Genomic DNA, 22,748 nt, shown 5'->3' with positions numbered 1-22,748 from the left:
TTTGTCATCAGCCAGCCACATGAAATGCGAGAAAATATTAATGCTATTTGAATAAAGGGTCAAAATGATCTCGATGTCTTGATTCTTGTAGTTCTAACAAATTAAAATTTATCGAAGAAAAAATCGAACACATTACATGATTAGATGCATCTAAGTATTCCTAGAGCTGGCAGAATAAGATACGAATCTGATCGTATGCGGTCCAGGTAAAACTCGGACCCGATTTGCCGGGTCCGGTCCGGGCGGGTTTTTTTTACACCCCTAAATTCTAGATCCGGAGTTTGCACGATCATTCTTCTTGAAATGAATTTATCATTATCGCATGTTTACATTTTGAAGTGTTTCAAGGTGTAATTAAAGTATCCTCGCCTTAGGCTCAAGATATTAGAAGAGGGAAGACGATATGAGCGGATCAAGGGAAGAATCTCCCGATTGGCTGCGTTCTTTCCAGGTATAATTCATTTTAATTTCTAAATTTCTCAATCTCCCAAAAAATTTGAAAAGATGGATATATGTTCAATGGATCACACCTACCAAGTGAAAGTATTTTGTTTTTTCTTTCAAGTTAGTCTCACAAAAATTATTTTTGGTGTCGCTGCTGAGCATGATTACATATTTGCTCGGCCACTGATTAAATTTACTTGTATGATCAGGCTCCAACTCATTCTGTATTGACGTTATCATCTGATTCTGATTCTGATTCTTCTCACAATGGTACATCCTCAATGGAGGACGAGATTGATAATGGATGCACTTCGCCTCAAATTTTCTGCCGGGGTTTTAGCAATAACAACTTAACTACATTGTTTTGTTCTTTGATAATAATTTAGGGAACGGAGATGGTGGGAAAAATATTGCCGAGCTGACATTTGAGAAACATATGGAGCCTTTTGTAAGAATCTCTGTGCCATCACTGCTTGGGTATTCTTCCATCTGATAATTGCCTTAGGCCTTTTTGGTATTGAGTAAATTATTTGGTAAATACTAGCTATTATAGTTTGGAAGCTGAGTTGATTTGACTGGACAATTGTATGATAACAAACCTATAATATCTTTACTATTTTTGTCAAATTATTATTAGAAAATCATATTTACTATATACTATCAATTTTTATTTTATAGTCACTGTTTTTTTTTTCACAGCAGTTGTAGCTTTTAGCTGTTGTAACTTAAAAACTACAGCACCACAATACTGAATAAGGTCTTGGATATATAGGAATTTGCTAAATTCCTTATCATGGTTGTCTTTTGACGGTCTATTATAGAAGGTCATCATTCAAAATACCAAAAATAAATAAATAAATAAAAATCTTTCTATTTTGATTATCTCCAAAGAGCTTTTCAGCCTCTTGAGCAATTAATTCAAGTGACAAAAATTGGTACTTTTCTAGATAACTCTTTTCATCAAAACACGAGGACCTTAGTCACTCACCAAAATATTTGGTCACTGTTGTCTTAATATTAAAAGCAACTCTCATGCAAATAAGCAAATTTTAATTTATTTATTTAATTATTTTGTGTGTGTATGTGTCCGGCAAGTGCTCTAGTTTTGAGAATTTATCAAACAGTTGTTGCCTGCTTAATATTTTTTTACCAATGCATTTCAGTGGGAACATTATAAGTTTTATAATGAATTTCAACTACTTCTCCAAGAAGATGGAAGGAAATTGGTATTTGTGGAAAATTAAACTCATTTACTCTGGTGGGGAACCTTTTGTGTGTTAGGATTTTATTGATGTAATTGAAGCTGAAAACTTGGAGCGCCTGATGCTGGTCCTTTGTTCATATTTGAATGCAAATTTGTGGCAGAAGCAAACTGATTTAGGATGCACAAACTTTGATTGGATTGTACAAATAAAAAACTCTTAGTTCTTCCAGGCAAAAGCTTCTTTTGACTAGTAAGATACTGCTTTGGCTTTTTCTGTGGTTAATTTTAGGCTTATGTGGAGCTCATAATTGTATGTTACTGTAGGGGTAGATAAATTTTTAAGGGTCTTACTGGTGCTCCAAAATAAGAAAGTTGTTAGATTATTGTTAGATTATCCCTGCTGGTTATATTTGAGCTTATAAAGAAAGTTGTCTGATTTGACACTCTTGTGAGTTTATGGTCAAGAAATCTAAGGGAATGCTAGGCACCTCGTTTGAAATTTGCCACTGAATTAACTGGAACTAGCGAGCAAGTGTCAATGTGCTTGTGGGTGCTTAGTTCTTACGTTTGCAACTAGTTAAATTTAACATGGAATTTATGCTTCTTCAAACACTATTACAATCTTCATAAGGCTGCCTCAAAAAATATGTGGTATGGAACTCCTTGAAATACATTGGATTATTGGTTTATTTTACGTGTTCAGATATCTTGAACCTCTTCAGATTGTGGTGGAAACATTAGAAACATATGTTGAGCTTGCTATCTTGTGTCGATTGATGACAACTTCATTTATTGTTGAGCAGGCACCAAAAAGTTCAATTTTGGCATTATCATCAGATTCTGAGTCATACCAGAATAGTAGCCTCTTAAGGGAGGAGAAAGCATTTCAGTTCCAAGAGAAAGAAATGGACGAGGATGCAGCTCTGACTGGTAGAGAAGAAAAGACTTCAGTTAAGAAGGTTTCAAAAGAAAAGTCTCCTAAGAAAGGGCTAAAATCACCAAAGAAAGAAAAGGATGTAGTTAATAATGTGAAAAGAAAAGGTATGAAGTCCATGCGATGGTGACAGATTCTAACTTGAAAGATTGATAGTTAATCAGGATATTGTCTTAAATCTGAATCTTTTGTGGACAGAAAATGGACTGTTTTCATTTCACCAAAAAAGAAAATAAAAAGTAAAAGGTACTTTATTTGGAGTTCTTATGCATGTCGGTTTATAATGGTGTAGGAAACAATGACCATGAAGATGCTGAGGAAGACATAGCGGAGAAGCGTAGTATGCTTAATGTGAGAATTTTATAGTAGCAGCTGTGACGATTGCTCCTCTAATCTGTCTTATTCAACTCATAGTTTTATTATTTTCAGGTCTCTACCTCGACATTGCCTTTGGTGATGTCAGAGAAACTCCAACGTACTAAGGTAGCACATCTTGTTTAGATTTTGACTTCCTTTTATCTGCCTTTTCTTTTGTGCTTGATCACTAGTCTCAAACTTTCCCATAATAATTTCCTAGTTAGACATGAAATGTATCTTTATGCTGCAGAAATTGTTACTTTTGCTGATGTTTAAATCGCAATTCTTCAACGGATGAGAGAGGAGGATTTTCTTGCAAATAGTGCTGATGGATGCTTATAAAAATGACGGCCTTTGGTGCTTTTTTGCCCAACTAATTAATCTTATTAGATACTTAGGAGTATCATCAGATGCTAGTAAACTAATTTCTCTTTTACTAGAACATGCAAGAATGCATCAAATACTTTTTCTCAATGTCTATCTCTCGGGTGTTCAGGTATATGTAAATAAAAAACTGCGGATTTGTTTCTGGTTTTCATAACTGAATTTTTTGATATATTGTTTGTCTCTGCATGTTCTCTTTTGTGTTTGTCTCTGCATGTACACATCTAGCATACATGTAATGAATAGAAGCTTTGTTGTTTATGCAGGCACTCGTGGAGTGTGAAGGGGAGTCCGTAGATCTGAGTGGCGATATGGGGGCTGTTGGAAGAATACTAGTTCCTGGTACTGCTGAGGGAAACCATGAAATGTTCTTGGACTTAAAAGGCATGTTTTTTTTCTAGTTCAATTTTTTTTTAATTCATAAATTTTAAAATGATCTCTCTGTCTTTTTCTTTTTAAAATAAGAACAGATAATCATCCCTATTTTATGTAAGACAGGACTGTAAACTCACATGGTTTAAAATTGAATTAAGTTTACCAGCATTGGACGCATTTAGCAATATACATTTTTGCTCCTGTTTTATTTTTATTATTTTTGGGGTCTTGCTTACCTCCTGTTGTATTGTTTTCCCCATGTCTTGTCTACCTGCTCAGCTGCTCCCTTGTTGTTTCCGCTTTATTGTTTGTTTATATAAAAATTACACTTTCAAGGTCTACTTTGACATGTATTCCTGATTGTTGATTATTTATTTGCATTCTCAGTCTGCTGTTGACTGGTTTAGTGTTTTTTCACTCTCAGGAACCATATACAAAACAACATTAGTTCCTTCCAGGACATTTTGCATTGTACGTTATCAATCTCCTTTGAAATTCCTCAAATTGGATATTATTTCACCTACTCAAAAGAAATGGCAATGATAATAATAGCATGATAATAATAATAATTAAATCCCCTTTCCATTTTCTCTGTTTCAATTATGGTCCATAAAAAGTTAATTTTTGCTGAGATAGTAAGATTGTTTAATAACTTAGCTTTCTTTCTCTTCAGGTTAGCTTTGGCCACTCAGAGGCTAAGGTTTGTTGCGAGTCCTCTCCTTTTTCATTTATACTTTTGGATTTTCCTATTTTAATTTTATTATTATCCTTTTGTCTGTCATATATATTTTTCTTCCGCATTAGTGATTTTCCAAATAGTTTATGACTTTGATATTGCTAAGACAACCGTGGTACTGTGATAAATTTAATCCAACTTATTGACATAATTTTATATTTCTTGATCAGATAGAGGCCATCATGAATGACTTTATTCAGCTGAAGCCACAGTCTAATGTTTATGAAGCTGAGACTATGGTTGAAGGTCAAGATTTTATCACACTTTCTCTAGATGCACACACACGCACTGATATATGTGCATTTACTCGATTACCCTAATGTTTGTCTTAGATTCATCCAGATAAACCATTTTCAAAAGTTCATTGAGGACCCAGAAGTTTCACTGTTTTATCATTAAAATAGTTCAAAACAAATTAATCACTCGGATACATGTTAATTTTAAAATGATTGCTTTACTAATTCTTAAATCAAAATGTAATTGATAAAAGAGCATTGCTCTAAATTGAATAAATTGCCCCAGGTATTTGAATTATTTATTAAAATTGGCATTTAGGCAATTGGACTTATAACAACTATATGTTTTGTACATTTAAATGTGCATGCTGACAACCACTTCACTTCTTATTATATCTATGTCCTATTGAGATCTTACCTTCTTCCTCACAATTCATGAATGCTGTTCCACTCACAATGTGTGAACATTGCAATAGAAAATTTATTGAAGCACCTGAACTCAACTAGTATCAGTGACGGTGGGATTATTAAGCTAAAAATTTTAGAGTCAATTAAACTTTTAAACTAAGGGGTTCTCAAGTAATAGACTTTGGAAGTAATCTAGAGGTTGACTTAAAGTTTTAAACTAAAGGGTGCATAATATTTTTTTTTTGGGGGGGGGGGGGGGTTGGGCCAAACTCATATGAAAGGTCTCTAGAACTTTTTCATTGTTTAAATGACAAAAGTACCCAGGGATTGTTTTCTCGGTTATCAATTTTCCTTTTTTTTTAAATTGCTTTAACATCTTTTCTCCTAAATAGAAAAGTGTAGGTAAACTTCCCTGTTATTTATTGGAATGAGAATAGGTCTGAACTGTTGTCATTATTTCCTCTTGCAAAATATTAAGTTTATTTGCTTTTTACCACATACAAACGTGTGTATATGTAAACTGGATTATCATAAACTACAATAAAATTGATTAACGTGTTTCTAATTTAGAATATTAAAGGATTGTATTCACTTGAACATGATTTATTTTTGATAAAATACTATCTTATTTACATTTTTTGAGATGTTTATAATAAATTTAACATTTAAAATTTGTAAGGACGCAATTATAAAAGTATAGTGTTCAGAAACTAACAACTTCATACTCATTATTAGAGATTCAAACTAAAAACCAAGCATGTCATTCAAATTCAGAAATTTAGCTCTTTTTAGAATTCAGATTTAAAAAAATAAATAAAATTGCCACTGTAATGACTAATTTTCCAAAAGGGTTATCTTGGTGAATTTGAATGAAGCATGGGTGCCTGAGCGAAATTGAGGACATTTATACAGAAAATGTCATGTTATGGCAAGTGTGGTTGTGTATCATTATTTGATATGTCCACTTCTAATCAACATTTGTCCTTCACGTTCATTGATTTCATTTGAGCAGGAACATTGGATGGTTTCTTATTTGATTCGGAAGATGAATCTGACAAGCTTGCTAAAGCTATGCCTCATCAAATTGATCAAAATGATGGCATTGAAGAACAAACAAATGAGAAGACCAAAGTGAAATCTGTAAGTTTCTGGACCCTTTCAAATAGTTACTAATGCATCTATTATGAATTCACAACTTATAATCTTTTGCATTGTGTTATTGTATGAATTTTTGAAAAGCAGGGGCGTGCAGGAAAGAGAGGTACAAGTGCTGGAGGACCGCCACAGCCATCAAAGAGAGCAAGAAAGAGAACTATAGTTTCAAAGAAAGCTAAGGCGAAGAAATGAGGCATACAATGTCTGTTTTATGTTTCTTATATCCTGCTAATGCTATGGCTGTATTAGTCAGATGTTAGTTATTTAGGTGAAATGAATCAAGAGTAGAAATCAGAGGTTAATAATTTCAGGGGGATTGTTTTTTGTCAAGCAGCTTAAATGTGAAAGAGTAACATGTGAGGTTTTCGCAATTCCAATTGTGATGGATTTTCTGTTCGACACAATGATGTTGTGCCCACTTTACTTATAGGCGTGCTTGTGGTGAATCATGTTTCAAAATGTTTGGACCATCTGTATTTTATTAAATTTTGGTTGACTCACTGTGAAAACTGCAAATATGGTATTTCAATTAAATAAATAAATAATGTGTGCATTATTCCATATTCTTCCAAGATTTGGCAGAATTCTAGACGTATGAAATCACAGTAAACTGCTAGACATGGACTTTGTAAAAATTGTGTGTTACATAATCAACTCCGTGCCAATTTGAATCTTTAAGTTGTATTTTTTCTCAGCCTTTAATTTATTTGCACTTGCCATATTAAGTAAGGCTAATTAGTTAGACCAATACAACGTATATAAACCGGTCAGAGAACCAAAACCAGGAAAATGAAAATTGACACTCTAAGGGGCTGCAGGTGGAGGTTATTCGATGAGGAAACCATCTGTTGAGTCTTGGTACTGCTGGGATCTTGAATTGATGGTGGTGAAAGTGAACCGTTCGATCCCTTGAACCTGTGTACAAACAGAGATGAGGTTGTTACGGTCTGAGAATGAATGCAGTTGCCAAAAGCTATAAAATCGAGCGAAAGAATCCATCGGAATAGGATGCATACCCGCGGCTGCTAGTGTTAGGGCAGAATATAATAGCATAATCATATGCCTTGCATGTGAAAGTGCTTGTCCCATCGTCGAAGGCATAGCTATATGCACTTGGACAAGCTCGCTTAAAAATTGATGAATAAAAGGAGGGGCGGCATGTGGTTGGATTAGCAAACTCCCCGCTACAGCAGTATTGATCTAATCCAAATGCTTCACATGCACTCTTACATGCAATCACTTCCCCTTCCCTTGTACCTTCTCCACCCACCACTTGAAGTTCTTTTGGGCAACCTGATTACAAGTGATTTTAATTCGGTCATTTTTCAATATTGCTGACTGAAAAATGTTAGATCAAGTTGATGAAAATCGAAATCTTACCCATGTTGATATCTGAAGCGCAGCCTGTGGCGTTACAAGCACCATAAACTCCACGTGGTTCAGCAACAAGAGGGAGGTTGTAGCCGTCAACAATGCTTACATCATAAAAATCTTTGTCATTGCCCTTGCCGAGGGTTATTTCGAAGAGTGATGCAGGTGGGGTAGCACCACTACCATCACATTGGAGTCTTCCTCCACAGTCCCCAGTTTGACAAGATCCAACTCCAAACTCGTCAAAACTGCATCCTGTTCTTGCCCAAATCCGACCAGACCATCCCGGAACAGATGGAATTCTTACGCTTTGCCCTGATTCCAACTGGAAGCCGGTTGTTAGAAGCTGAGGGGTCCCTGAACCAGCAAGTGTACCAGGCCATATGGTATATGGGCAGTTATTTGTTATGGTGAATGTAGAACCGTGAGAGGGTAAGAAGAAGAGAGAACCGAAAAGAAGAAAGGCAGCAAGGAATGGCCATGACGTTATTGTCAGCATTGGATTGGCAGCAAGTTTTCAGAAGCAAATTTTTAAGTCGCAGTTAGGGATGGAGATGCATTGATCCCTAGCTACATTTACATAAGATTGTAGGTTTAGGATTCTGCCTGTGCTAAAGGGCTACGTTGCCGCAAGATGACCTTTTTGGGTTTAGTACATTTCTTTTCATCTTGGATGGCCTCTTTGAGAAGCAATTCCTTTCTTTAGCCGCAGCCACTGCATAAAGCCAGGCATATCTAATATCTATTACTGGTGATGTTATGAGCTGATCATCCTCTTAAGGAATCAACTTAATGTAATATCAACAGATGGTTGTTAAGAGTATGACCCAAGATAGATACCCGCTAGCAAAAGAAACATTACAGTTTCTTGATTGATTAGAAAGGGGAGCATTTGCGAGTTAACTTTTCATTCCTTGCCAAAAAAGAAAAAAAAGGCAATACTTGTTTATCTTCTGAATTTTAAAGATTTAAGAAAAACATATAAGTGAACATAATCTTTCTGCAGATAAAAATTTAAGCATCTCATTTTTCATAAATCTCATCATTGACTATCTTTGAATTTGGAGGAAAAATCTTACTGATAACACATCATTTTTCGCTGTTTGTGGCTATTCCAAGAAGTGGGAGACACGAGGGTTAACTAAACTTGAAGAAGAATCGTAGATGCAATGATGTGCCTGTTAGGAAGTTAATTCGATGCATGCTTTCGAATTAGACTTTCGTTAAACTCTTTCTAAGGTCGATTTGTTGTGGCGGGAATTTGATGTGCGAACGTGTCGAAATCTGATTGGATGTGTTTTGGTTTGGGCCGGACTGTTCTTGCTTGAAAAATTCCTCGCCGACAAGATTAAACCCAAGAAAAACAATCTTACTAATAAGAAAATGGTTTGAGATATTTGTATTTTAAAAATTATTTTCAATACTCATACTTTTATAAAATTATTTTATTATAAAAATGGCCAAGCAATAAATTATTACTGAAGACAATCTACTCTTAAGTAAATATAACATTATTTACTCCAAACACCACACACTTGTTTAAAATTCATAATTTTAAAATAAAGCAATCTCTTACATTTTCCAAAGAAAGATTTTAATTAAAAAAATGGATTTCGACGCAACTGAGTCATCACAACAAGATTAATTTCTTTAGTTTTGTCTTGATTCAAATCCAACATCACTCAACTCAATTCTAATTCATTATTTAACCCTCTACTTTTCTCTTTGTAGGCTCACGTCAATATGAATATCATCGCCAAATCTTTGAGAATCAGCCGTTGTCCGACAAATCGGACAATTAGGATTCTTCAAAAGCCATGAATCAACCATTGAGAATGAAAGCTATGGTTACGTATAGGTAGCAATATTAATACATACTCGTCATCTCGGTTGAAGTTGTCCAAGCTAACTGCACATTGATAATTCATTTTCTCGTTGCTAAATAATAATAGTAGGGCTTCTAGTAAATTTCAATTTAAAAAAAAGGGTGTAACCAATTATTCTTTTAATTTGCAGAATATTTTTGTGTGTGTGCATAATAGATAAAGATAACTAATTTAAAATTTAAGTGATGATTTTTTAGGCTTTTTAAAGATTATAAATTATAAAAGATAATTTTTAAAATTAATGGATGAATGTATAAAGTGATAGAGTGTTCTGAGCATTTTATAGAATGCAAATAATATCACTCTTTGAAGATCTTATATGTTTCCATCATATGATAGGTTTAATAAGTAATTTGTTTGTTTCAAATAGTCTCTCCTTCTATATAATTATCTTATAAGTTATTTTCATAATTAAGTTATTTAATAGCAAAATTTATTATTTTATGTTATATTTTACTGAAAAATGACAAATAATATTATTTTGAAAAATAGTTAGTGGTCACTTTTCCATAGCTGACGAAGATGTAAATTAAATGATGAAGAGTGTAGCGCAATGAAAATGAGGTTGGGCATCCAATGGGGGAAGACCATCCTAACTAAGGATGGCAATTGGCTAGGTCAAGATCGGACTTTACTATAACTGAAGTAAAGGGCTTGAGCCTAAAAAAGCTCAAACCTTTGAATTTTGGGTCGAGGTAACTTGACTCAATTTGAATTAGGGTCGGGCTCTGTGCCATTATTTTTTTAATATTTTATTTTGCTAATTAAATATTTTAAATTTAAAAAAATGAGCATAATCTCCCCTAATGTATTAAAATTTAAAAGTAAGAAAAGCAAATGAAAAATAACAGCGAGAACAGCAATCGAAAAAAGCATCCAAAGCTACAGTTAAAACAGCAATCAAAATAACAAGGGACCTCAGACATCAAGTCCAATAAGAACATCAAATGAAAACAAGAAGGGACCTTAGACAGAGTGGGCTGCGGCCCAGCGGCATTGTGGCTAATTTTGGTGGCTGGTTTGTTTATTTTGTTGGCTGGTTGGCTACCAGTAGCACAGCTGTCGTGGGGTGAGTTCGTGGCTGGTTGGTTGGTTGGTCGGTCGGCAGTACAAAAGAACTTTTGGTGAAGAATTTAAAACTGGCAGAAAATTACTATTTTTGTGAATATACCAAAAATAGGCATTACATTGTAAATTAACAAGGAGTATATTGTTAACAAGAACTTTGCAGCTTAAGTAAATATACATTGTACTCTTTTTTCTTTGACCAAATTTTATGCTATTAAGTTTTATTGACAAGGTTTTAACGAAGTAGTATCAAAGTACATCTGGCTCCACTTCTTATGAGAATTAAATGTAACCAAAGTGAGGAGTTTAAGGAGTATCACAACTATGGCCACTTTATTATTTTGCTTTTGTAAAGACTTTCTATACTAAATCTTTATTAAAATCCCTAAATGGTGAAGTTCAAAGGAAAATGTTGTAGACTTGATGAACTCTCACCATTTCCAACAGTCCCACATCGAAAATGTAGTCCCCCCCACCCAGGCTTTTGATTTTTCCTACAAGAATGCTTCATTTCCTTCAGCTTAGTGCCTTCTAGGCTCACAGCTTGTAGGGGCATTTTGATATCCATCACCCAAACAAGTAATTCTTCAAGAAGAAGATTCGTAGATTTGTCATTTTTTAAATCCTTGTTGATGATAATAAAAAGAAAAAGTATCATAATATAAATATGAAATATGTAAATAAATAAATAAATAAATTATGAAATATGCAAAAATCTCATGCACGTACTGATGGTTCTAACTAAATCATAACTTAGAATTTCAAGTTTTGATTTTTAATGAGGCTAGAACATTAGGTTCTCACCTCCTCATTTGTGTTGTAAACTTTAGACTATAACAGTAACATTCAAAGACAAATATACGAAATAACAAATCTTAATTTATTAAAATTAAAATAACTTGATGAGCGATTATACCATCCATATAAACAAATAGATTAAACTAGCCATATTGACAGAATAATAACATATTAACAATATAATAACAATATAGGCAATAGTATAGAACTAGCCATATAAATTAAAAATTGTTACAAATAGTAAACAATTAAATTAACAGCATCAACTAACAATATAAAAACATAATAATAAAGCATAAATAAACATAAGCGATAAAAGTTAAACTAGTCACGTCAAATCAACTATCATGCTAATATTGTGCTATAAATTAAATAGATAAATAAAATTTTTAGACTAAACAAAATACTTTAAATACCTTGTTATTAGGCTTATAAGAAGCCAATTTTTATTCACACCAAAACAATCAAATGAAGCACATTTTTCGATGTGGGATTGTTGCAAGTGCTGAGAGTTTATGAAATCTACAACACTCAATACATAATGCCCATGAAAATCAAAGCCGCCAAGTCTCAAGCATAGAGGTTAAATTCAATAATTCTGAGTCGATACAAGAAATAGAGTACATGAACTTCATAGAAATGTATACATTAAGCACCTCCATGATACCCAATAATTTTTGCATTTCAATGATATAACCTTGAAAAACTTTGGCTACTCTTTCTCTTTAATCTCTCCTAGCCGAACATAAAAAGGAAGAAGGAGCTAGGTCTATTTTCTTTTTCTTTTTATGGTAAGGATTTTTGGTAGTGGGCTTGGTTGGGCTTAATTAGGCTTGACTTAAAACAATTAGTACTTGGCCCAATAACAATCTTAAGCCCAAAATCAAGTAAGTCCAAGCACTAATACGATACCATTACCCACACTAATATTATTGCTTGTAACAAACAGCAGCAGCTATAAAAGTAACGTGACTGAAAATTAAATACCAATTAAGAAAATAACCCCTAGTCATCGCAATACTATCAAAATAATATTCATAATTACTCACTTGATTTCTGGGTATTATAGATTTTAAAGCCTAAAAATCTCCAACAAGAGAGGAAACAATATAAATACTCTAAATCATCTATTTGAACCAATTAAACAAAGTTTCTTGAGCTTTGATGGTTGCTTACAAAGAGTTGCATCCTCATCAAGCCAAAATCACTACAATCAGCAATTAAAGGTGAGATTATGATATTTCTACGAAAATAGAAAGAAAGTTAAAAAAAAACGGTGGGAAAAAAAAGCTAAAAATGGTAAAAAGAAAGTCTGTGATTAATGGAGCAAGCTATTGTAGTTAAAAGAGAATATGAAAATCTACTACTTAACCACTTACAAGGATAAGATATTTTCAGTGTTCCAAAATTTTGATCTTCTCCAGACAGTTTTCCATGTGTTGAGTAACATCGGCTGAGAGACGTGCTCCAACGGCAAGCTTATAATGTTCAAATTTCACCTCCTCACACTTCAATGCAGCATTCTTACAGGCCCTGATGCTCCCTACCATACAAAAAGAAAATGTCACTTCATTCTCACAACAACATAGAAATAGATGAAGTTCATACTTCACTGTTCCAAAAATCAATAAATGTGGTAATAGCTGCCAAAATGAGTTTAATGAGTTTTTGATGAGACAATCCACCATGTAATATGAAAATAATTCAATTCACATAACTGCTCGCCCATTCAAGGAAAAAAAAATTAAAAAATTAGCACACATGGAGCTCATTATAATATCTATTTCAACCTAATTTATGAAAAGCATTCAAGAATGCCACTGAAATACACAATTTACTGATATGAACAAATCCCCATAGAATTGAACAGCACAACTGCAAATTTGCATGCAAAATATTGGAGAACTTACTGCAGACGATCCTGCATATGCTTTGCAGCAAAATGTAGCAACAAAAGAAAACGAACTTCAAGAAGCATGGTCGTACAAAGGAAAATTTACAAATATCTTCTCAGTTAGATAAAAATGCTGATGCTTTAAACATATTAAAATACTTCTATAAAACAAAATCACATTGAAGAATTCAAAACTTTGTTCTCGCTATCTTTTTCCCTCAAATTAGCCACAAAAGTAACCTATTTAGAGTTGTATGAACTCACCACTTAGGTCCAGTACGTTAAATAGAACCAGGCAATTTCCTATGCTTCTAACCATGGTCATTGCAGACCAAACCTTCTGACAATCCTCCCTTGAGGCTCTGATGATACATAGCTTGGTGATGGGATTCACATACTTGACTATATACACAAAATAGATGTTCAAAGATAAGAAACCAGGAAAATGTCTTAAAAGTTTTAAGGGGAAATTTGTGCCGAACAAACAAGGACTGGTGACATCTCACATACCTTGGAATGATCCAAGCGAAGAAGCTAGACCACACTCGCCGAAGTTTACAAGAATGCTGTCTCGAATTGCTTTTGACACATTAAATTGGGTAAGTATAACAGGATCATCCACGGGAAGCTCTTTATTTGGGTCCAAAAATACCTCCACTACCATATACCTATTTTTAAATCCTACCATGATCCTTTATCTGTACAGAAACCCAATGTTGTCAGTTAAAGCAATACCTCATTAAGATGGACAATTTGCTCAATAATAGATTACTTCATTAAACATCTGGAATTAAAGAGTAATGTTTCCAGATCTATGTAATTTCGGATGTAATTGAAAGTCCATGTGGCAATGGGCACAAAACAGCAATCCATTTGGAAGCAATGAATTTGATTGGTTCTATGACATTTAAAGTCTCATAGATTGCCTAACAAATAACCCAAAAAAAAAAAAAAAATTTCTTATGCAGAGAGTTAATCGGAAATAGTAAGTTTGAATCGGAGCCCAGAGAATCTCCAAGAAGTTTTCTTGGGGCTGCACAATGACGGTAACCCATGCTAGTTGTAATCATAACTTAATATGGTGCATCAAACTCTCTTGAGAATCCAACAATTACCAGAATCATAACTAATACAAAGTTTTATATAGAACTTTTTTCAAGGTATGTAATGAAAGCTTTTTAGAGGTACTGCAATTACCACTATCATCACACAATTACAATTGTTTACTAAGAAGACAATCGACAATTATTTTAAACATCTCTATGCAACATCTTCAAGAAACAGTGAACTTATTTTCCTTTTATCACATATTTATAAACAGAACATATCACAAAAAAAAAAATACATATTAAAGAACCTCGCCTTGAATGAATGAAGACAAAGAAAACTCAGTACTTTCTTGTATTTAAAAGAAAGTACAACTATGTACTCTTTATTGAGTAATACTACATTGGTAAACATAGTAGTACTCTCTCATTTTACTTCATGGATTAAGCAAATGATATCTAAGATAGCAGACTTTTGATTCCTTCATTTTTCTGATCGTAAGTGTTAGAAAAGACTTTCTATACTAAAATTTTTCAAAATAAAGAGTTTGCCATAGGACTAGGCACTTTGGGTTCGGTTTGGTTTAACCAAACCAATCCAAAATCAATCAGTTTGAAAGATTTCGAACCAAACCAAATTAACATCAGTACATCCGAGTCAAATGAATTTGGTTTTTGGTAAAGAGATGAAAATCAGTCCCACTGGCAATGAAGAAACAGATAAAAGCAAAAAGCACAAGCACAAAATTGAGATCTTGGAATCTCACAACCACCATCAATCTAGATTATGTGGTAGATAAAACACTAAAAAGCTAAAGAAATCGGGGGAAAAAAAAGAACAAGAACAGTAGGGTTGGCAATTTGAGGGCCTGGGCTGGGCTTTTGCAGGCCCAGGCCCAAGCCCTTGAAAAGCCCATCCCTTGAGCGGGCTGGGCGCTTTTATTTTTTAAAATTATAATTGTTTAATAAAGCTATAAACATTTTAAAAAAAAACCTTAAATTATAGATGATTATCCAATGCACAAAACACTTGCAACACAACATAATAAGCTCTAATTACTAATAAATAAATAAAATAATCCAACATACCAGTATACCACCAAAATTAGAGCATGTAACAATTTGCCAGCAAAGTTTCTTTATTCTGTTAAATTATAAATACTACAATTTCAAATTTGTTGAAAATCTAAATGCATAAACATGTAATGCAATTTAAAAATTGATATTGCTGCTTCCTAATCAAATTGTAACTTGATTGTGAAGATGGATTATTGAAAAATTAATACATAAATTAATATGTATATAATAATTAACCAAATTGTAACTTTATAAATTATAATCACATAATATTTATTGCAAAATTAATACAAAAATTAATATGTATACAATAAAAATTAATACAGAAATTAACCAATATTGTAACTTTATAATCACATTGATATGTATGTATATATAGATTCAAATTTAATACAGAATTTTATTTTCTACAAGAAATGAAAAAATCGAAAGTGGGGCTGATTTCTACCTCAAAGATCACGTGGGCATGGTGTGTTCAAGGCAGAGTGGGTTCGCTGCTGCTGGCATCCGTGCGCAGCCGCTGCTGGTGCTAGGTTCAACGCGTATTGGTGCTCGCGACTCCCGTGACTAGCTGGCTGCCTGCTGGGTGCCGGGCTCGCGACTCGTGGTGCAGCGTGCTGGGCTTGCGAAGATCGGCGGTGGTGATGGCTGCGAGTGAGGACTGAGGGTGTGGCTGTCGGCTGTCGAGGCACGGTCGGCAGCTGGTGTGTGGTGTCTGCAATGTTTGTTCTACTTCTTTTATTTAACTTAGGGTTACTGCTTACCAAGTTAGGGAGAATAGGTTACAGGGGAGAGTTTTCACTTTTCACTTTTGTTTTTTGTTTTTTTTGTTTTTGTTTTAAATTAATTTTTTTTTAAAATTATAAATAATAAAGTCTGGGTTGGGCCCGGCTTTTACATCAGGCCCACTATGTGAGGGCCTTAATTTTTTAGTCCATATCCTTATTTTTAAGCAACGGGCTGGGCTTAAAAGTCCTCGGGCCCAGGCCGGGCCTTTTTTTTTTGTTCCCTCTCTCTCTCTCTCTCAAGCCTAACTATTGAACACAAGGTGCAACAGTAGTTTAAATAGTTAGTTAAACACAACCACTCAAATGAACACTTAGTAAACAAATCCTCGATCCATCATTTAACCTCCCAAAATCCCAAACTCAAACCCGCGCAAAACCAAAACGGCCACAAAAGCCTCCAATCCCATCTCGACTCAGCCGATAACTCACTCCCCTCGCATTCCAACCAGCCCATCTTATCCCAACCCCAGGACCAGAACCAAGTATGCTACAGCGATAGCAAACTCCAAGTCATTTTAAACAAAATCATTTTCTTTAAGTTGGTTCAGTCATACATGTAAAATCAATAAATAAATAAAAACAACTTGCTTGCTTACGCAAGTCAGCAACGATGAAGATATGACATAAGGCAGTAGCGAATGACAAGTTGATGACGAGGATAGAACGGAAGAAAGCAGCGAATGGCGAGTTGGCAGTGTGTGCAGGATGGGCCGATGGTGACGGACATCTACCGTTTGCGATTTTATGCGAATCTCCAAGTGCAAGGCGAGTGAGTAAAGATGGCCAACAGGTCGTGCCGTGCCGGCCTAGGCCCATTAAAGGAAAGCCCACACGTGCACGTGCTCGTGCTCATGTCATGCCGTGCTCACTATGCGTTTCGTGCTGTGTTGTGCCATATCTAATTTTTTTTTTTGCTTAGGCCCAGCTCAGCACACATGTCGTGCTGTGGGCCATGCCGTGCCAAGAAAAAAAAGAAGCACACTAAGCTTTTTTTTTTTTTAAGAGCGCATGTCAAATTATTATCTTATTTTTTTTAAGCCTATGTACTTTTTTTGATTCAGTCTTTATTCAAATTTAATAGAATCAAAAATTCAAAATTCAAGTCCATATTCAATAATAATAAGAGAATATAATATTAGTTACTAAGTTTGACTCTATGGTATTAGAATTCTTTTTTAGTACTTAACAACAACAATAATAATAACTTTTTTTAAGGATTAACTTAATTGTTAACTTGAAATTACGTAAAATCATATATCATAGTTTATAATAATATTAATACATATTTATAAAATCATGATATTTATAATTTTATTTACTAGAATCATAATATCAATTATTTATTTAATAAATTATAAACATAAATCAATTATAATTTTTTTGAAACTACGAATTAAATAAATCTAAAAAACTTGAGCCAATATAATATATTAAAAGATTCAATTTCAAGTTATTTATAAAATTATAAAATTTTAAGTATACTTTCATTAAAAATGAAACGTGATTTTTCGCGTGCTGTGTTTTAGCCCATCTCTAATCATGCGGTGCTTTTAAGGCACACGTGCCTAAAATTCTAAGCCTGACCCTAGCCCACATGCGTGTTGTGCCGCTTGCTCTACTGAAACGTGCTCGTGTCGTGCCGTACCTCGTGTCTCGTGTCGTCCGACCCTTTGACCACCTCTACAAGTGAGTTTAAGAGAAAAGATAGGGCTTTGATTCTGATTTTTTCATTTGTCTCTTAGATCCAGAACTTCTAATTTAGTGAATCCAAATATTTTTTCAATTTTCTTTTTAATGGATAAAATCAGTTGGTTTTTCAAAACGACCGAACATAACATTTCGGTTTGCTAGATATGCAAACAAATGAAAAAAGCACATATGAAAAACTTAACAACTAACTTTTCATAAACCAATATAAAGGCAACAACAAAGATTCACTCAATAAGCAACACAAAAAGTAACTTATGCACAAACAAATCAAACAAGCAATTCTTTACAAGTCAATCTTAAGGCCACAGTTAAATATATCACGAAAGAACCACAATAATTAATTTCAATACTAATAATAACTAATCGCAAACTAGTCTTAAGGTTTCAATTATAAAACATATATATATTTTCCTAAAAAAATAATTTTCTTATACACTAATGAGGTATTTGCAAACTCTTTTTCTTTTTTTTTTTTTGTCAAACTTTGATTATTTACAAACTAATTTCAACTAATTATTTTGTTGTTTCCAATAAATCATAAGACATAATTAAGAATATAAAATATAACTTTTTTTTTTGGGCTTCTAGCGATATGAGGATGGCCAAGGATACGACTACAGAGGTACGGTGATAGAAGACTAGCGGTGGAGTTGATGCAAGGGAGTGGCGACTAAGGTTGGCATTAGGGTTTTTCATCTCTTGTTTACACATGCAGATTGTTGTGGGCATAAGTATGGTGTTATCGTGAATCTACCTGTTAGGGGTGGACATTTCGGTTTTCAATTTGGTTTTTCTAATTTTCAGTTCCGTTTGAAACCTGTTCAGTTCAAGAATTCAACCCAAACAGGTTGAAAATTTATTTTAGATTGGTTCGGTTTGGATTCATAATTCAGTTCGGGTTGTTAATTTGTGTTACAAAAAAGGGCTTGGGTTATTAGTTCAGGTCAGGTTGCTAATTTGGGTTACATCAACCACTATTAAGAAACAAGGTAAACACCAAATGATGAAAAATATTCGGATACTAAGACAACAAATTCAAAATATTCAACAACAAAGTACAACAACAAAGAAAACAACTTCAAGGTCATGAATTTATTCCAAAAAAATAAAAACAAATATAAATTATTAGATAAATAAAACCATCTCCATTTCTCTATCAACAACATTTCTCCATCAACAAACAAATCACTCTCTGCAAAAAGTTTCTATGCCTTTCTAAAGTTCCAAATAATGCCTTCATCAACATTCACATAACATTAAAACTTGAGAAAGATACTATAATGATATTGAAATGATAAAACTGATCGGAATTTAAAGAGAAAGTGGTAGTACCAATGAATCTTATGAAAAACAAGATAACAACTAACAAGATAAAAAGAGCTACTGGAATCATTCTGTTGCTTGCAAGCTCCTTAAAATTAAATTTATTACTTTATGTTGAATCATGAAACTGAACACAATAAATTGCCAATTCTAACGCATTGACTTGACTCTATGGTTGGAAATCTAAACAACCATAGTTTCAAATTAATAATATTTACTTTCATTTTCAAAGGTCTCTTGGCTAGCAGAAATTACCTAGAAAAGAAGATACGTTGTGTGAGAAAAATCTGTCAAGGAATCGTGTTAAGGAAATACTTCAAATGGTAAGGGTTACTTCACTTTTCTTCTGCTTTTAATGCCCTAAACGATGAACCCGTTGTCTCACCATGTCAGTACTGGTAGAGGCCTAACTGAATGGGGAGAAAGATTCAACTTGACACCTCAAGCAGTTAAGACATTACTTCCTAGACAATGAATTCACTTCCAATTGTCTAAAGTTTTATACAATTATGAATAATTATGAACAAAACTCACACAGATGACAGATGAGTCAACATAAAGCAATAAATGTAATTTTAAGGAACTTGCAAGCAGCAGAATAATTCCAGTAGCTCTTCTTATCTTGTTATCTTGTTGTTTATAAGATTCATTGGTACTACCACTTTCTCTGTAAATTCTGATAAGTTTTATCATTGCAGTATCATTAAAATCTCGATGTACAAGTGGAGTTAATTTGTATGTTCTTAATGGTGTAACGATGTTATTATAATATTTCAACAACACTAATTCCTCAAATTTATTAATGGGAAATCATGTCTTTACTGTCGGCCTAAACATTTGAATTATGTCATAATAATATAATCTAAATAGGGTATGAAAGACTTCCATTGAAAATATTAGTAGATTACAAATAAATATAACATATAAAACAATTAAAATAAGTTTTTTAAAACAACAATTTCAATTTATTTAAAACATCAAAAGTAGCTTCTAATAACGTCCTCCTTCACGAAACATCAGAGATTTATTTAATAATTTATTATTTTGGAAGGAAGGATATTTTAGTAATTTTAATAGTCAACTAACGGTCAACTCAGATAATAGCTAACGGCAAGGAACATGTTTGTAATTACATCAATACATTTTATGTAAGTGTTAATACGCTAAACTTTAAAGGAGTTCCCTAAAAATTACCGCTAATTTTTTTTTTTTAACTATTTAGTAAAAAAAGAGGCCAAGCGGTGGAACATTTTCTTAGCATTCTCAGTGTCAGGATCAGTGACATGAAAAACATGATCCTCTCCCTCCACTTCAAAAAACTCCACTTCTCCTCCAAACCCACTTCCCTTAACAGCATCAACATACAAAACATCTCTGTCTCTCAGCCGATCCTTCCCAGCAACACAGACCAGCATCCTCGAACAAGCAAGCTTAGCCAAACTCGGCTTACCTGAACCAACAGGATTGATCATCGGATTATCAATACCACCAGGCGCCGCTGGATAGACAAATTCCCAAATCAAATATTCCAAACACTTCTTCTGATCATAATTATCACTACCATCTGATTCTGAACCGACTGGAACGGAGCCCCAGAAGTAAGGATGCCCTAGAAATGCTCCTAAAATCCGAACACCAGTACCCTCCTTCAATAAAGACTCTTGATCATCATCACCCGCTTTCATAGCTATGTTATGAACTATATTGCCTCCGGAGCTGTCACCACCAATAAAGAATCTCTCAAAATCTCCGTGGTTTAATAACCAGGGCTCCTTGTTGTTAATAATATTGGAGTGGTTTTGATGATCAGGATCATGATGATTGATACTGTTACGGTTACGATGAGAAGCGACCCATTGAAAAGCAGCCCAGCAGTCTTCATATGCTGCGGGAAGAAGGTATTCTGGGGCGAGCCTGTATTCAATGGAGACTGCGAGTACTTGAGACTGAGAGACCAAGGTGTTGAGGTATCTGTGCTGAAGAAATGAGAAAGCAGACTCCATGCAGAAGGCGCTGCCGTGGAAGTAGACCAAAATGGCGAGTTTTTGATGGGGCTGGGTGAGTTTTGGGAGGTAGAGGCGAGTGGATATGGCGGGGTTTTGAGAGATGGTTATGTCTTTTGATGAGACCCCGAATTGAGGATCCGGGTCAAGCGTTGGAGGCACGTAGGCTGAATCCATGAGCCGCTCAACTGACCCATCTTTGAAGACTCTGATCAGTGGGAGGAGCTCTTTGGTTACTTCTTTGTTTGTTGAAGCAGCCATTGTAATTTCTGAGAGAGATTTACTGAATTGGCTTGGAAACTGCGGAATTACTTGACAGGATTTATAGAAGGAATAGCCAAATAGGTGCGTGGGGCACAGCTGAGCCACGAAGGCCTATTTCTATTGTGAGTGAAATTCAACTTAATTTGACTAGACTAATAGCAGGCCGGCTTTAGAGGCTGAGAGGTCTTGGGCAAAATTTTCTTATGAAGCCTCTATTTATTTTATGATTTTAATATTTAAAGACATATAAAAAGAATTAAATTTTATTTCATTTTTAATTTTTGAATTTCAATAATAATAAAAAAGATCAAAAATTTTAAAAATAAAACCTAAAAAATAGTCAAAAAGATATACTTTTTATTCTATTAAAACCTTTAAAAACAAACAAACAAATAAATAAAACAATATTTTTTTCAAATAGAATATTTAAAATGATAGAGTACAAAATTTTAAAATGATGAATTGATGTTCAAAAATAAAAATGGACTTTATATTTTAAGAAACTAATTATTTACATGAACCAATGAATATAATAATTTTCTTTGTAGAGAAAAGAACAAGAAATTTTTTTTATTTACTAATTCTTGAGATTATAAGGTTTTTAATAGAAATTAAAAGAAATACTAAAAATCAAAGATTCTAACAAATACTAAAAATTAAAGATTCTAACATTGAATAATTAAAAAGGTAAATAATTTTTTGGAAATAATAATAATGAAACAACCAATGGTTAAATAATATTATTAATTATACTTCTTTAAAATTAAGGTTTCCAAAAATAGATTTTTTTATCAAAAATAACTCTTAATTTCTTAAAATACGTATTAATTTTTTTTATTAATTAGAGAATTATTAAGAAAATACTAAAAAAATGAGGCCTTCTTAAAATATGAGACCTTAGGCAACTGCCTTGTTCGCCTATACCTAAAGCCAACCTTGACTAATAGCACCGCACATTGATTTTATTATAAAAAATCATGCCACAACAAAGTCACTTCAACTAAAATAAACATGATATATCTTAAAGGGAGGCCCTAAGTTACGTTGAACGTAACTTACGGCCCTCTCACAGCAACAATACCACTGGTGGGACTGGGCACTGTTGCTGTGAGAGGCGTAAGTTACGTGCAACGTAACTTAGCGCCAGCCTATCTTAAAATGCAAGAAAGTGCAGTATTAATTGCACTGGAAACAGACTTGGTGACATTGTTTTAATATTGGGGGAGTTAATTATGTAAACTCAAAATAATTTGAGTGTTTGTGAAATTTTTTCTCATTTATATGTCA

General features: G+C 33.7%; 4 protein-coding genes across 7 annotated transcripts; 1 reads left to right on the top strand and 3 right to left on the bottom strand.

Annotated features, from left to right (window-relative positions):
- Positions 1–234: 234 nt before the first annotated feature.
- On the top strand, positions 235–6,794 carry LOC102616246 (DNA-binding protein BIN4). The gene is made up of 12 exons (XM_006489279.3): positions 235–451; positions 654–714; positions 831–892; positions 2,452–2,689; positions 2,875–2,933; positions 3,012–3,065; positions 3,590–3,707; positions 4,123–4,169; positions 4,372–4,398; positions 4,605–4,680; positions 6,091–6,218; positions 6,321–6,794. The coding sequence occupies exons 1-12, from the start codon at positions 404–406 to the stop codon at positions 6,423–6,425; spliced, it is 1,023 nt and encodes a 340-aa protein (XP_006489342.2). The 5' UTR covers positions 235–403; the 3' UTR covers positions 6,426–6,794.
- On the bottom strand, positions 6,785–8,218 carry LOC102616733 (pathogenesis-related thaumatin-like protein 3.5). Its single transcript, XM_006489281.4, has 3 exons — positions 7,614–8,218; positions 7,250–7,526; positions 6,785–7,148 (listed from the first exon to the last, which is right to left on the bottom strand). The coding sequence occupies exons 1-3, from the start codon at positions 8,101–8,103 to the stop codon at positions 7,001–7,003; spliced, it is 915 nt and encodes a 304-aa protein (XP_006489344.2). The 5' UTR covers positions 8,104–8,218; the 3' UTR covers positions 6,785–7,000.
- A 2,654-nt stretch (positions 8,219–10,872) lies between these two features.
- LOC102617032 (probable ribonuclease P/MRP protein subunit POP5) lies at positions 10,873–16,250 on the bottom strand. Of its 4 annotated transcripts, none has more exons than XM_052441559.1 (5): positions 15,822–16,245; positions 13,761–13,948; positions 13,515–13,652; positions 12,736–12,899; positions 10,873–11,183 (listed from the first exon to the last, which is right to left on the bottom strand). In XM_052441559.1, the coding sequence occupies exons 2-4, from the start codon at positions 13,936–13,938 to the stop codon at positions 12,751–12,753; spliced, it is 465 nt and encodes a 154-aa protein (XP_052297519.1). In that variant the 5' UTR covers positions 13,939–13,948; positions 15,822–16,245; the 3' UTR covers positions 10,873–11,183; positions 12,736–12,750. The 4 variants fall into 4 exon arrangements, with proteins under 4 accessions (XP_052297519.1, XP_006489346.1, XP_015389073.1 ...); XM_006489283.4 differs by having other exon boundaries at positions 10,873–11,143; XM_015533587.3 differs by lacking the exon at positions 10,873–11,183 and adding an exon at positions 12,369–12,563 and having other exon boundaries at positions 15,822–16,244.
- Positions 16,251–20,052: 3,802 nt separating this feature from the next.
- LOC127902938 (2-hydroxyisoflavanone dehydratase-like) lies at positions 20,053–21,537 on the bottom strand. Its single transcript, XM_052442945.1, has one exon. It carries the CDS (start codon positions 21,456–21,458, stop codon positions 20,409–20,411), a length of 1,050 nt encoding a protein of 349 aa, XP_052298905.1. The 5' UTR covers positions 21,459–21,537; the 3' UTR covers positions 20,053–20,408.
- Between the last annotated feature and the right edge of the window lie 1,211 nt (positions 21,538–22,748).

The sequence above is a fragment of the Citrus sinensis genome, chromosome 1 (genome assembly GCF_022201045.2).
Source record: "Citrus sinensis cultivar Valencia sweet orange chromosome 1, DVS_A1.0, whole genome shotgun sequence".
Taxonomy (NCBI): Eukaryota; Viridiplantae; Streptophyta; class Magnoliopsida; order Sapindales; family Rutaceae; genus Citrus; species Citrus sinensis.
This window is presented reverse-complemented; position numbering and strand designations above follow the sequence as displayed.

Bases quoted from the DNA above. Each gene is read 5' to 3' on its own strand.
- LOC102616246 (XM_006489279.3), top strand. From the start codon at position 404: ATGAGCGGATCAAGGGAAGAATCTCCCGATTGGCTGCGTTCTTTCCAG. The intron at 3,066-3,589 runs GTAGCACATCTT...TTGTTTATGCAG, and splicing joins AGAAACTCCAACGTACTAAG to GCACTCGTGGAGTGTGAAGG. The intron at 4,399-4,604 runs GTTTGTTGCGAG...TTTCTTGATCAG, and splicing joins TTGGCCACTCAGAGGCTAAG to ATAGAGGCCATCATGAATGA.
- LOC102616733 (XM_006489281.4), bottom strand. From the start codon at position 8,103: ATGCTGACAATAACGTCATGGCCATTCCTTGCTGCCTTTCTTCTTTTC. The intron at 7,527-7,613 runs GTAAGATTTCGA...ACTTGTAATCAG, and splicing joins CGCTTCAGATATCAACATGG to GTTGCCCAAAAGAACTTCAA. The intron at 7,149-7,249 runs GTATGCATCCTA...GTTTGTACACAG, and splicing joins CCTAACACTAGCAGCCGCGG to GTTCAAGGGATCGAACGGTT.
- LOC102617032 (XM_006489282.4), bottom strand. From the start codon at position 13,938: ATGGTAGGATTTAAAAATAGGTATATGGTAGTGGAGGTATTTTTGGAC. The intron at 13,653-13,760 runs GTATGTGAGATG...TTGTGTATATAG, and splicing joins TTCGCTTGGATCATTCCAAG to TCAAGTATGTGAATCCCATC. The intron at 12,900-13,514 runs GTGAGTTCATAC...TTTGTATGGTAG, and splicing joins TAACGTACTGGACCTAAGTG to GGAGCATCAGGGCCTGTAAG.
- LOC127902938 (XM_052442945.1), bottom strand. From the start codon at position 21,458: ATGGCTGCTTCAACAAACAAAGAAGTAACCAAAGAGCTCCTCCCACTG.